At 40.4% G+C, this 15,195-nt stretch overlaps 1 protein-coding gene across 1 annotated transcript in view; it reads left to right on the top strand.

The window, feature by feature from the left end:
- The window catches only part of Bcat1 (branched chain amino acid transaminase 1), a 35,681-nt gene that overhangs the window by 8,648 nt on the left and 11,838 nt on the right, over positions 1–15,195 (top strand). Inside the window, exons 2-7 of the mRNA XM_090324434.1 lie at positions 646–708; positions 4,142–4,342; positions 6,580–6,690; positions 7,032–7,151; positions 9,971–10,134; positions 12,296–12,438. Of these exons, the coding sequence (XP_090180560.1) occupies positions 646–708; positions 4,142–4,342; positions 6,580–6,690; positions 7,032–7,151; positions 9,971–10,134; positions 12,296–12,438 (802 nt within the window). The remainder of the gene's footprint in view (positions 1–645; positions 709–4,141; positions 4,343–6,579; positions 6,691–7,031; positions 7,152–9,970; positions 10,135–12,295; positions 12,439–15,195) is intronic.

The raw sequence follows: 15,195 nt of genomic DNA, 5'->3' as shown, positions 1-15,195 counted from the left end.
TGTATGGTGTATCTGTCTATCCATCCACCTATGTATCTGTGTATCTGTGTGCTGTCTCTCTGTTTCTATCCATCTATCTTATGTTTCTGTCCATCCATGTATGTATGCATGTATGTATGTATGTATGAATGATGTATCTCCCTGTCTGTCTAGCCATCCATTTATGTATCTATCTGTCTTGTGTCTACCTATCCATCTATCTATGGATGGATGGATGATCTATCTGTCTTGTCTATCTAGCCATCTACGTATGGATGTATTTATTATCTGTGTCTATCTATCTATCTATCTACTCATCAAGCTGCCATTAGTTGTACAAAGGGAGTTTCAATTCACCATATGGTTTTTGAATACAATACATCTTAAGAATTTGTGTGGGTGTGTGTTTGATTTTATTAAATAGCCATTCCAAGGGTTTTCATTCGGGAAGTCAGGTCCTGAGCACACTGCAACCTTGATCAATGTCACACTTGCTTCTGTCACCTGAGGGTGGCACCCGTCTAGATGACTTGTCTCTCAGCAGCCTTAAAACCCCCGCAAACCCTCCTGATTGTTACATGGAGGGTTAAGTCTTGATGATGATGATGATGATGATGATGATGATGATGATGATGATGATGATGACAAAGATGGTTATTTTTTTAGGACTGTAACAACAAATGTTCCGAGAGTGGAGGAGATTTCAAGGAGGCTGTGGAGACTTTTAAGGTAAGTTGTTTTTTTGTTTTGTTTTGTTTTGCCACACATTGTGTATGATAGTCTATTGAGAAAATTAATTCAATGTTTTGTTGAGATCTAGGGGAGGTTTTTTTTTTTTCTTTTTTAAACTGCGGGTCATACAGGACAGACAGACAGACATAGAGAGACACAGACAGATGCCCTAAATTTAAGCCTTGTACTGCCGGAGAGAGACACACACACACAGAGACACACAGACACACAGACACACAGAGACAGAGATGTCCCTAAATTTAAGCCTTGTACTGCCAGAGAGACAGAGACAGAGACAGAGAGACAGAGAGTGATGCCTTGTATTGCCAGATAGACAGACAGAACTGTCACACATTGTCAAGTCCCCGTCTTCCAGGAGAGAAAACGTCATTTCTCATATATCCAACATTACCACGAGTTCTTTATATCTAGAAGGAATCTGTTTGTGCATATCCGTCAATGACCCTGTGAAAATAGCATAAGAATAAAGCGTGAGGAGCTTTGCTTGTGCAAGCAGTTTTGCCACTGCTTTCTCTTGAACATTTCCCACTTTCTCGTGAAAGTCTTGCCTTTACACGGTTTGGGGGTCTGATTTTGGGGTGGGATGGGGGGGTGTTTCCATCTGACAGAATCTCATATTTTACAAGCTGGTGCTCAGAAAATGAGACCAAATTTTCCAAATGAACTCTGACCATTATACAAATGCTACTGTAAGATGTATTCCACCCCTTAGAACTGGTTATTATCATGTGTTCCATCCCCTCTGCAGGGGCGATTTGTGCATTTTCTTTTCTGCCTGTTTGAATTATTGTCACTTGTCACGATTACATGTGACTTAAACTCCTGGCCCCCCAAGCCATTTTAAAACAAGCAAACATCAACAACAACCCACACACGGGAATACAGCTACTGTTTAAGTTGGTGAATTCTAATTGTTTGTGTTATTTCTGGCTAAAGGGAATGCTTTCCCTAAGCCCTAGGGGCAGATTTGCTGGGCTAAGCTACAAAGTCTAAGCTCTTGGCTACTGGCCTTTCTTACTGAGATGAGGTCCTGAACAAAATGAGATTAAGAAGGATTTCTATTTGGTAATCTTAAGGTTCATTTTCTATTGATTCCGTCTGTAAGTTTCTAAAAGTGGAGCTAAATACTTTCTTTCTCTTGGAGGATTTATGTATCTTTTTGAAATTAAATTATGGTGTAGTTCAAAAGAACTTTCTCCTTGTATATTTCAGATTCTTCTATTTTAATTCTCCTTAAACTGCCTTTGATTTCTTTTGCTTCTCTTCCTCCTCCTCTTTCATTGCCTCCTCCCCTCCACCTTCCTGTGTGTGTACCTGTACTGGGTCTCGAACTCAGGACCTCTGTGCTGCCTGTTAGCTTTTTATTCAAGGCTGGCATGCTACCACTTGAACCACACCTCTGCTTCTGGCTTTTCTCTGGTTAATGGGAGATAAGAGACTTGGATTGGTTTTTTTGTTGTTGTTGTTGTTTTTTGATCCAGGCTGGCTTTGAACTGCAGTCCTCAAATCTCAGCATTCTGGCCCTATTACCATTTTTTTTTTCCATCAGTTGTGGGACTTGAACTCTGGGCTGGGTGTTGTCTCTGAGCTCTTTGGCTCAAGGCTACTGTCCTATTCCTTGAGCCACAGTGCACTTCTGATTTTCTGGTGGTTAAGTGGAGATAAGGAGTCTTTAGTGCCCATGCTGGCTTTGAACTGCGACCCTCAGATCTGAGCCTCCTCAGTAGCTGGGATTACAGACGTGGGCTACTGAGCCCGGCTTAATGTTATATATTTGAGACTAGAGTCTCACGGATTCTACTTTGGCTGGCCTCAAGCTCATGATCCTCTAATTTTTACCTCTCAAGCAGCCTGGATTACAGGAGTGTGTCACCACACCAGACTGGTTGTGATACAGGGCTATGGCTAATCGCGAGAAATCCATCACAAGTCTAAAGAATGAGGCTGAGTGATGAGTAATTCGTGGGAAGGATGGAGTGCAGTCACATACGTTCTGGCTGACTGTGTCAGGCTGTGGTTCCCTTCTTCTTTACTGAAAAGGCAGACAGTACATGATTGTCGGATTCTTGTGGTTATCCCAGCTACTCAGGAGGCGGAGATCTGCGGATCAGGTTCAAAGCCAGCCTGAGCAGGAAAGTCCATGTGACTCTGATCTCTAATGAGCCAGAAGAAGCTGGAAATAAGCTGTGTGGTTCAAGTGGTAGAGCGCCTTGAACAAAAAAATTCAGGGCCAGCACCTAGGCCCTGAGTTTCAGGACCAGCATAGAAAGATAAAATAAAGTTAAGAATAACTAAAATAAAATAAAAAACAAATAAAAGAGATAAATGAATAAGAAGAAGATAAAGAAAAGGAGGGGCTGGGAATGTAGCTTAGTGGTAGAGAGCTTGCCTAGCATGCATGAAGCCCTGGGTTCGATTTCTCAGTACCACATGCACAGAAAAAGCCAGAAGGGATGCTGTGGCCCAAATGGTAGAGTGCCAGCCTTGAGCAAAACAAGTTAAGGAACAGTGCCCAGACCCGGACTTTAAGGCCTGGGACTAGCAAAAAAATAAAAGAGAGAGAAATAGAGAGAGAGAGAGAGAGAAATGCTCTACTTGTTTGATGTGCGTCAAACTCATAACACTCTACTTACATATAAATATCTACTTATATATCATATTACATATATTTAAAAGTATGCATTATATGTCATATACAGTATAGCATACAACATGCATGATCTATTATAATATACAATGTATAATATTACAGTATAATATATAAGCTGTACTCTATAAATATATTCTAGAATGTCTATATTCTATAAATATAGATTATACATTTTAATGCACATATATATTATATATTGGGTATGATATTTGTTGTATTGTACCTTATATATTAGATGTAATAATATATGCAATATAGTATATATTATATTGTATATAGTATACAATATATGGTATACTATACTATATACTATATATATAGTATACTATGTATACTAAGTATATTATGTATATAGCATACTACATATATTATATATATTGTATATATGTATATATATTGTTTATATATTGTGTATATATGTATATAGTATACTATATATGTTATATTGTATATAGTATACTATATAAAACATTAAATATAATAAACATATATGATATCTAAGTGTAATAGCTAATACTTGGTATCTATAATACAAAATATAGATACATAGATAATACGTAATAAAGATATGTAGATAATATAGATATAACAATGCATATTACATATTCCTTCTGAATTTCTTCTCTCTATAATGTTCCTTCTACATTCCTTCTATATGTAATATATGAGCTATATAATATGCAAAATCTAATATGAATGGATAATATACAGTATGTACTATATAAATATAGTTTTTCATTCCTCCTCCTCCTTCTCTAGGCTAAAGATCTCATCATCACCCCAGCCACAAGTTTCAAGGACAAGCCAGACCCTGAGTGCCTGGTGTTCGGGTCTGAGTTTACAGACCACATGCTGGTGGTGGAGTGGTGTGCAGAATCTGGCTGGGGCATTCCTTGTATCAAGCCTTTCCAGAGCCTCTCCATGCATCCAGCTTCCTCTGCCCTGCACTACGCCATTCAAGTAAGTGTGTGTGTGTGTGTACACGGGCGTGCTTGCATGTGGATGGTTCAGGAACGCTTACTCACCCTGAGGAAATCCTTGTTCAAATCACTGGGCCCTCCTCATCTTTCTCAATGGCTGGTGTAAATGTTTGCAAAATGTTACCCTGTGACTCAGCTTATTCCAGAACTCTGTGTGTGTTGAAATTACTATATATATATATATATATATATTTTTTTTTTTTTTGGTAGTCCTGAGGTTTGAACTCAGGGCCTGGGCTCTGTCCTTGAGCAAAAGAAGCTTGCACTCTACCACTGGAGCCACAGCTCCACTCCCGGCTTTTTCCTGTTGTATGTGCTACTGAGGAATCGAACCCAGGGCTTTGGGCATGCTAGGCAAGTGTTTGACCACTAAGCCACACTGCCAGCCCTGAACATTTTAAATCAACATTCATAAACAATGCCCCAGTGGCTCACACCTGTAATTCCAAGCTACTAGGGAGGCTGAAATCTGAGGAGGTTCGAAGCCAACCATGGTAGAAAAGTCCATGAGACTCTTGATCTCCAATGAAACAGCAAAAAGCTGAAAGTGGGGCTGTGGTTCAAGTGGTAGAGCTCCAGTCTTGAGTGCAAAAAGCAGGGGACAATACCTAGACGTTGATTTCAAGCCCCAATACTGGCATACAAAAAAAAAAAAAAAAAGAAAGGAAGGAGGGAGGGAAAAAAGATCTGAGCTGAGATGTAGTTTAGTGAACATAGACTTGGGCTCAATTCTCAGCCTGAGGAAGCAAAACCCAAAGCAAAACCACTCTTAAATTAATATTTTTTTTCTGAAGAAAAAACCATGAACTCCCCTGTATTGTTAGTAGACGACGGAAGAGAGAAATTCAACTCAGGTCTTCAGTAAGCAAGGTGGAGACAGCACCCCAATTCTTCATGGCAGGGTCCAGATTCTGGGAGGTCATGGGACCTGTTTTTATTTATTTGTTAGCCAAATGCAGGCTGGGATGTGGATTTGGGGTGCAAGGGTGTGGGGGGCAGGGGTGGGGAGGGACACATGGAGGTTTGGGGGATTTCCCAGGGTGAATGGGGTCCCTAAGTCTCAGGACCACCTCCAGGCTGAACCCTGACCTTTCCCACCCACTACCCCCCATTAGCCCAATCTCTTCTGCTTCCTTTTCCTCCTCTCCTCCTCTTTCCTGTTTTCTTTTCTTTTCTTTTCTTTTCTTTTCTTTTTTTGCCAGTCCTGGGCTTGAGCTCAGGGCCTGAGCACTGTCCTTGGATTTTCTCAAGGCTAGAGCTCTACCACTTGAGCCTCAGCACCACTTCTGGCTTTATTTCTATGTATGTGGTACCAAGGAATCGAACCCAGGTCTTCATGCATGCTAGGCAAGCACTTTAACCACTAGGCCAAACTCCCGGCCCTTCTTTGCTTTTTTTATGCCCTTTGCTTTTCACTTGTTTTCTTTTCTCTTCTTTCTTTCCTTTTCTTTTCCTCTCCTTTTTCTTTTCTCTCCCTCTTTCCCTTGTATTCTTCCCTCCCTTCCCCTTTTCTTCCTTCCTTCCTTCCATCCTTCCCTCCTTCTTTCCTTTCCTTCATTCCTCTTCCTTCTTCCTTTCTTCCTTCCTATCTCCCTCCTTCCTTTTCCTTCTTTTTCTTACTCTTTTTTTTAAATCTTTTCTATACACCCATAAAATAAACACAATAGATAATTCTTTTAAAAATATTTTTTTACACCAGGCATGGTAGCTCACGCCTGTAATCCTAGCTACTCAGGAGGCTGAGATCTGAGGATCAAGGTTCAAAGCCAGCCCAGGCACAAAAGGACCTGAGACTCTTATCTCCAACTAACCTCTAGAAAACGGCAAGTGGGCTGTGGCTCAGGGGGTAGGGTGGTAGCCTATATATAATATTTTGGTTCCAACACTTCCTATTTATTTGTTTGTTTGTTTGGTTGGTTGGTTCCAGTCTTAGACTTGAGCTGAGGAGCTCAGCAACTGGTGCTCAACCACCTGAGCCATTCCTCCAGTCCAACTTTTTGCTGGTTAATTGGAGATAGAGTCTCTTGGACTTTGCTTCTTGAGCTGGCTTCCAACCTTGGTCCTCCAGATCTCAGCTTCATGAACGCAAGGATTACAGGAATATGCATCTCTTCCCTTTATTCCAGCCATGGGGTTTAGAAGTTCAAGGCTCGGCACTGACACAAAAATAAAGTCCCTTCCTTAATGTCTTCAGATTTATTTCTCTTTTTTCTCCAGTTATTTGAAGGCTTGAAAGCATTTCGGGGAGTTGATAATAAGATTCGACTTTTCCGGCCACATTTGAACATGGAGAGGATGTTCCGATCTGCTGTGAGGTCAACTTTGCCAGTATGTAAATCTCCATTTTCTTTCTTACATCATTTCTGAATAATTAGGGCAGACACGTCACCACTACTTTCATGAATAAAGTGAGGAATAAAAACAGAGCCCCCATCCTCAGACCTCAGTCTCCTGACAGATGTGAGCCACTGACATCCAGCTGTTTGGGGTTAGTTTGCATTTGAAGATCATTTGGGCTGCGATCTGGAAAGGTAGAAGGCGTCTTGAGGATGTTTTCTTATTGCTTGTAAATGACACAGAAGTCTCCAGGGTGCTGGCTGATGTCAGGGCAGAAGTTTTCATCTTCTCCCCTTCAGTATCAGGGTTGTTTTTTTTTTTATTTCTTTCAGGTGTTTGACCCACAGGAATTACTGGAGTGCATTCTACAGCTGGTCAAGTTAGATCAAGAATGGGTACCGAATTCTACCTCGGCCAGCCTCTACATCCGTCCCACATTGATTGGAACTGAGGTACATGAGATATATATATATATCATACGTATATCATATATGGTTTTTTTTTATTCCTGCTTGATTTGTTTAGTACCCACCAATGCTCTTAGCTCACACCTGTAATCCCAGCTATTCAAGTGGCTTAATGGGCTGTAGAAAAGTCCATTTGACTCTTATAATCAGTGAACCACCAAAAAAAAAAAAGGTGAAACAGGAGGCTTGGATCAAGGGGTATAGTACCAGCCGTAAGCAGAAGAAGCTAAGAAAACAGTGCCTTAGGCCCTGAGGGCACAGAGTTCGAATCCTGCTACTGGCAATGAATGAATGAATGCATGACTAAGTGAATGAAGGCCTGAATAAATGAAAAGATGTGATTAAAGGGATAAATGAATAACAGAAAATAAGATTTAGATTTGAAATTTTAAACCAACAGAAGCAGGGTGCTGGTGATTCTTGTTATCCTAGCCATTCAGGAGGCTGAGATAGGAGAATCACGGTTCAAAGCCAGCCCACGGCAGAAAAGTCTGTGAAACTCATATCTCCAGGGAACCAACAAAAAAGCTGTGGTTCAGGTGAGCGTGTTGGGTATGAGTGAGATAAGCTAAGCAAGAGCTCAAGGCCCCGAGTTCACACACACACACACACACACACACACACACACAGGAATATTATTTGAGATGACTATTTTTTTTCTTCCTTCTATTGGCTTGGGTCAGGCACAATTATTCACAATTATTGGGTCAGACAGAATCATTGCCAGGATTCTGGGCCCTGGGGTGTTTTGGAGTATATTTTATTTTTTGTTTGTTTGTTTGTTTTTAAACCAGAATGGAATTTTCTCAGCTCACTGAACTCTTTTCTGCCATTCTTTCTCTGAATTCTTCACTGACCTGGAAGTGAATTCCTCATTGACCCAGAAAGAAAGAGGCCTTGGGGCTCTGGTAGTGTGAATTGTCTGTCTCTCCCATTCCCAGTTCTTTTTCCATGGACCTACTGCAATGTCTGGGGGTGCCTGTGAAATAAAAATAGTCCTATTACTTTTATGTATTTTAATTTTATTTCCTTATGTTTATTTTTATATTTTCTCTTTCTTTATATGGATTTATATACATTAAGATGTATATATTTACATATGTTCTGTTTATTTACATATTTACTTATATTTTATTTAATTCATATATTATCTAGCTATATATATCTACTTTGAAACCACCTTCCAAGCCTCCATCTTTTCTTTTTTTCAGTATTGTCTTGCTTCTTGTACTTAGAGTCTGGGCACTGTCTCTTAGCTTTTGTTTTGTTTTTGCATAAGGCTGGCATAGTTCCACTTGCAACTTTTTGGTGGTTCACTGGAGTTCCAGAGTGTCAGAGACTTTGTGGCCCTAGTCTGGCGTCAAAGTGCAATCCACAGCAGATCTCAGCCTCCTGGGTGGCTGGAATTACAGGCGTGAGCAACAGTACCTATCTTCCTTTATTTCCTGTTTTCAGTGGCCATGCGACTTTACAGTTTATTTCATAGAAACCCAGTTAACCCAAGTGATTGCAAGGGACGAGGAATAGGATTAAGCCTGGATTTACTAAGCATTGAGAAATTCTAGCCTATAATTGGCCTAGTGCTTAAGCCTAAAGATAGTATTAAGAATTATTTAAAAATAGGAATGGGCTTAATAGATTCCTTTGGTTTTCCACTTGTGTACTCGACACTGCCACCTAGCGGTACACAGGCAAGGCTGTTCCTGAGTTAAAATCAGGATATAGGGAACAGAGTGAGTGAGGGGGAATTTGTTATTTTTATTTTATTTTTTGCTGTGGGGGTTGGGCACCACTGTCTCTACCCCTGGATTCAGCCGTGAGCCAAGAACGAAGTGAAATCTATCACAAGAAAACGTTTCCAAGACTCTTCATGACTTTGAATATAATGCAGGTTGCACAAAATATGTGAGTTTTAAAATGGTTCACCAAGTATTCAGATGATAGTTAATGAAAATGCTATAACTCTATTTACAAATATATTGCATATGCATATAGACACAAATACATTGTTTCAAATATATACATATACACACATTATATATATATGTGTGTACACGCACACACACACACACACACACACACGCACACAAATATATTGCTTTATCCAGAAGTGGAGAACCCAGTAAACCATTTACTTGATGCTCATTGTATTATGTCTAGCAGTTATTTGGAGAAGCTTCCCAACTCATCACCAGAGTTTATTAAAATATAATATTATATAAATAATAATAACTTGGGCTAGGAGTTTGGCTTCGTAGTAGAGTGCTTGACTCGCATGCATGAAGACCCGGGTTCGATTCCTTGGTACCACATATGTAGAAAAAAGTTGGAAGTGGTGCTGTGGCTCAAGTGGTACAGTGCTAGCCTCGAGAAAGCCCAAGGACAGTGCTTAGGCCCTGAGATCAAGTCCCAGGACTAATATTATAATAATAATAATAATAATAATAATAATAGCCTGAGTTCAAGCCCCCAGATGGGCATAAAAAAACAATAGAACGAAATACAACAAACTAAATCATCTACTGATGGTACAAAGATGACATTATACTTTGTGTGTGTGTGTGTGTGTGTGTGTGTGTGTGAGTGCCAGTCCTGGAGCTTGAACTCAGGTCTGGACACTATCCCTTAGCTTTTTTACACAAGCCTGGCGCTCTACCATTTGAACCACAGCTCCACTTCCTTTTTCTTTTTCTTGGTGGGTCATTGGAGAGGCATAGCTTATAGACTTCCCTGCCAGGGCTGGCTTTGAACCACAATCTTCAAATCTCAACCTCAGGTATTGTGTACCTTGACTCTCTTTGCAGCCTTCACTTGGGGTGAAGAAACCCAGAAAAGCCCTCCTGTTTGTCATCCTGAGCCCTGTGGGGCCTTATTTTTCCAGTGGAACCTTTAACCCCGTGTCTCTGTGGGCCAATCCCAAATATGTCCGAGCATGGGAAGGAGGAACAGGAGACTACAAAATCGGAGGGTAAGTCCCACCGTGTGTCTAACTGGCATTCTACATAGGCCCGTGTAGAAGAGCATTCCAGTGAGAATCTGATTTGGCAGCTGGCTGAGTTCTCTTTATGAGCCTGAGATCTTTATTTATTTATTTTTTTCGTGTATGTGGTACTGAAGACTCGAACCCAGGGCTTTGTGCATGCTAGGTAGGTATTCTACCAGTAAGCCACATTCCCAATCTCTGGAGACTGAGATCTTGAGGATCGCAGTTCAAATCCAACCAGGAGACTCTTATCTCCAGTGAACCTCTAGAAAAGTTGAAAGTGGACCTGTGGCTGAAGTGGTAGAGTGCCAGGCTTGAGCCAAAACAAAGGTTGGGGACAGTGCTCAGGCCCTGAGTTCAAGACCTACCACACACACATACATACTCACATACACAGGTGTATTAGCTAGGTGTTGGCTCGTGTGCAGGTGAGAGTCTGGCACAGTGTTTTTTAAGGAATGGCTACAGATCCTGCTTTTTCTTTTGCTTCATTCTGGGGCTTGAACTCAGGGCCTGGGCCCTGTCCCTGAGCTTTTCCATTCAAGGCTGGTGTTTTTCCACTTGAACCACAGCTCCACTTCAGGCTTACTTTGATAGTTCCTTGAAGCTGAGAGTTTCGTGGACTTTCCTACCTAGGTTGGCTTTGAAATATGATTCTCAGATCTCAGCCTCCCGGAGTCACAGGGATTATAGTCATGAGCTACTGTCCTGGGTTTATCTCCTTGTTTTGTGTTTCTCTCAGCTATAGCAGCTAGACTTAGGGTATCCTGACCCTCAAAACACAGATGAGGCCAGGAGTTTGGCCTAGTGGTAGAGTGCTGGCCTAGCATGCACAAAGACCCGGGTTCGATTCCTCGGTACCACATACATAGAAGTGGTGCTGTGGCTCAAGTGGTAGAGCTCTAGCCTTGAGAAAGTTCAAGGACAGTGCTCAGGCCCTGAGCTCAAGTCTCAGGACTGGCACCAAAAAAACATCCACAGATGACAAATTGTAAAAAATGCCGGTGAATCATCTGGAGATAAAAACAAATCTTTAAGTGGCTTTTATGCAATGAACATGAAACACAATCCAGTTCACCGGCAATCAGAATGAATAATCAACAGTTATGTAACAGGCCAAACATCAATGGCTTTTAACAATCGCTGTAAAACTAGACTCCGGAGAAGGTTCAGGAAAAAGACCATGGGTAGAGGCCTAGCAAGCCTGAGTAGACATTTTATATTGTATTCCAGATGATTCTGGATTTCTGGAGGTTCAATATGACAAGTAAAATGAATATATATTCTGTGGAAGCCACACTTAGTTTTTAAAATAATTATTCATCTATTTACTGAGAATTGAGAATTTATCTATTTATTGAGAATCTATTTATTGAGAATTTATGTATCTGTTTATTGAGAATTGAACTTAGGGCTTAAGCAATGTTCCTGAGATTTTGTACTCAAGGTTAGCGTTTTACCACTTGAGCCAGAGCTGTATTTCTGGCTTTTTGCTAGTGAATTAGAGATAAGTATCACCCGGACTTTTTCCGGCTCAAGTTGGCCTCAAATCACGATCCTCAGAACTCAGCTTCCTGAGTAGCTGGAATTACAGGCTTGAGTCACTAGCGTGTACCTGTTTCTGCTTAAACTATGAGGATGTGAAGATTCTGATTTGCTGTCAAGGATGTAGAATATGCTTTAAGGTAATTTGATTCTTCTTCTTTTTTTTTGGCCTGTCCTGGGAACTCAGGGCCTGACCACTGTCCTTTGGCTTTCTCAAGTCCCGAGCTCCACCACTTGAACCACAGCACCATTTCTGGCTTTTTCTATGTATGTGGTACTGAGGAATCGAACCCAGGATTTTGTGCATGCTAACCAAGCACTCTATCACTAGTCCGCCATCCCAACCCCCATCATTCAGTTCTTGAATGTGTTTCTTCTGGTGTTTTGTAGTTAAAGGGTGTTGTGTGTACATAAATCTTAGAACTAGACTCTAGTTCTCATATCTAATGTATGAGTTACGGTATCATATACCACATGCGCTATTAATCGTTTAGAAATATATTAATATAATATTATCTACAGGTTGTTTTTAATATGTAATATCTATGGAAGACTTGAGTGTGTGGTGGTGGCAAGATGGAATATTTGGGTTCTTTCCCAGGAATTATGGCTCCTCGCTCTGGGTCCAGTGTGAAGCTGCAGAACACGAGTGCCAGCAAGTTCTCTGGCTATATGGAAAGGATCACCAGATAACTGAGGTGGGGACAATGAATCTTTTCCTCTACTGGATCAATGAAGATGGAGGTAATCCACTTTGATGTCCTTGTCTTTTTTGGTTTTCTGTTTCTTTTGTTGGTCCTGGGGCTTGAACTCAGGGCCTGGGTGCTGTCTCTGAGCTCTTTCTGTTCAAGGCTTGAGCCACAGCTCCATGTCTGGTTTTCTGGGGGGTTCATCGGAGATCAGAGTCTCCTGGACTTTCTTGCCCTGGCTGGCTTTGAACCATGGTCCTCAGATCTCAGCCTCCTGAGTAGCTGAGATTATAGGTGTGAGCTACAAGCACTTGGCACTTCCTTCCCTTCCCTCCTTCCCTCCTTCCCTTCCTTGCTTGCTTGCTTCCTCCTTCCTTCCTTTTTTCCTTCCTTCCTCCTTTTTCCATCTCTTTCTCTCCGTTTGTCTCTGTGTTCTGTCTTTGCCAGAGATGTTTGGGGCTTTTCAGATTGTTGCTGTTTACACAGTATTGAGATAAATGATCCAAACTGGGGGACACACGGGTGTGCATTTCTCTTCCCATTTGAACTTGGTGGAGAATGTAGAATCCTATTCTTAGGTGTGTTTCTGCGCCTCGGATGTTTGTAGCTCACTTCACAGCAGCCACCGCACGTAGAAATGAACGTCAACTCGACTTGTGAATCCTCAGCTTTGGTTTCTGTGAAACGTTTTTCAAAGGAAATGTCTCCTCTGCCTTGGCCTAGTGAGAACCACGGTTGAGATGAGGGAGAAGATGGAGTTGGGGAGATGAAACAGGCTGACCTTTCCATTCTGTCTGGGGACAGAGCAGATACAGGGCAATGGAGGGGATTTGTGGCCTGGATTGCGCCCCCCACTCCCCTGTAGCTGGGTAGAAATGAAAAGCCAGACACACCTCCAGATTCTCAAACTCTACTGATGGTCTTTAACACCGATCACTAAATTGCTGTTGGAGGTTTGGGGATTTTGAAAGTGTATGTGATTATATATATATAATATACATATATACACATATATATGTAACGCGATTATATAACATATTTACAACCGTATAACATGATTTTACATGTTATATATGTTTTTGTATATAATATGTAATGTATATTATTTCTTAATATATAATATGTCACATATAATATTCAATACATTAATGTATAATATAAACACTATGTTAATATTAATAATACAGTATACATAATACATTACATTTCATACATGTTATGTATTTATATGATATAATATCAACTATATATGAACCATACATTCACATATTGACTATGCAGTAATATAATACATAAATATATAGGATGTATAATATAGTATATGTAATATGTGAATGCATATATAATATGTGCATAATATATTTTATATTATATATTATATAAATTTACATACATAACATGTATACTATAGCATATATATTACACTATACTATATTATGTACTGTATATTATCCTACATCACTTATACTCTGATTATGTATAATATATATGGTATGGATAGTATATTAGTATATAGTATAATATATAGTAGATAGTAAATACTATATAGTATATACAGTATAATATATAGCATGTGTATATATAACATATGCTATATTACAACATGTACATATGTACTATATACATATATAGTACATGTATACACTACCTACACATATGGTGTACATATATATGCATATAGTATATACACATATATGCACAGCATTGTGCGTAGTATATATAGCATGTGATATGTGATATATTATGTATTATATATGCCATAGGATTATATATACATATGTAAATCTGTGTGTCCATCCATCCACATATATCCAGTGTGTGGTCAGTTCACCTCTGCATTTACCAGGCATGATCTCTGCTGTTCCTCTTATCCAACCACACACCCAATCCACCCTACACTTCCAAAACAAAAAACACAGTGATGCCTTTCAGAAGTGGTTCTGTCCTTATTCATGCTGGGAAGATCCAAAAATGGCTTGACACCCTGCCCAACTCACACCCACATGGTTTCACCAGAAATAGCTGAAAATGTCCTGGTGTAACCTGTTCTAGAAAAGCTCTGTCCAAATGCCACTCCTCCATGGCTTTTAAAGGTCAAGATGAAAATGACTGGATTGTTTCTGATTCTTGCAAAGTATATATAACATCTGTGTTCAGTCTTAATTGTTTGAACACACAAGCCACTCATGTTCTAGATTCTGGTGTTATCCAGAAAAACAGGACCTGTGGTGGAGTTCATCTTTTGGAAAATCCTGGCCAGTAAGTCTTGGTGTTGTTCGATCCATCCTTCAGTAGAAACCAGACATTTATTCTGACTCTTATGGGAGCCTTTTATCACATAGCTGTCCGCAGGGTGAGTTTTTGCTTTTAAATTCCATTCTCAGAACGTGCTTCCTTGTCCACTCAATCTGAAGGCCCCTCCTCCTCCACAGTCAAGCTAGCCTTCCACCCTAAAGTCCTTTGCCTCTGCCTATTGGAATGTAAATAGCAGGTTAAATGGAGTTTATGAAGAATGGTGCTGATGTTTATGACTTTTGTTCCTACTTCACCTTAATGCAGGATTGAGGAAAGCCATCTCTTAATCTTGCTTCTAAATTCCTCAGTTAGTGAGAATAGATCTCCCTGGTTCCAGGCCAGCTCTGTGGTTGTGCTGTGTTTGGTAACCTGTACAGCTCAGTGTGGTTGAAAGAGGAAAATGAGTACTTCTCAGCCAAGTATTTTGGGGGACTCCAGGCTTGCGGTTATCCTGCTGGGTGTACACATTTGTTCCACAGAACTGCTCTTGCAACTTGTGAGGCTGCTTCTAACGGTG

Source organism: Megascapheus bottae, chromosome 35 (assembly GCF_031878675.1).
Source record: "Megascapheus bottae isolate mThoBot1 chromosome 35, mThoBot2.hap1, whole genome shotgun sequence".
NCBI lineage: Eukaryota > Metazoa > Chordata > Mammalia > Rodentia > Geomyidae > Megascapheus > Megascapheus bottae.
This window is presented reverse-complemented; position numbering and strand designations above follow the sequence as displayed.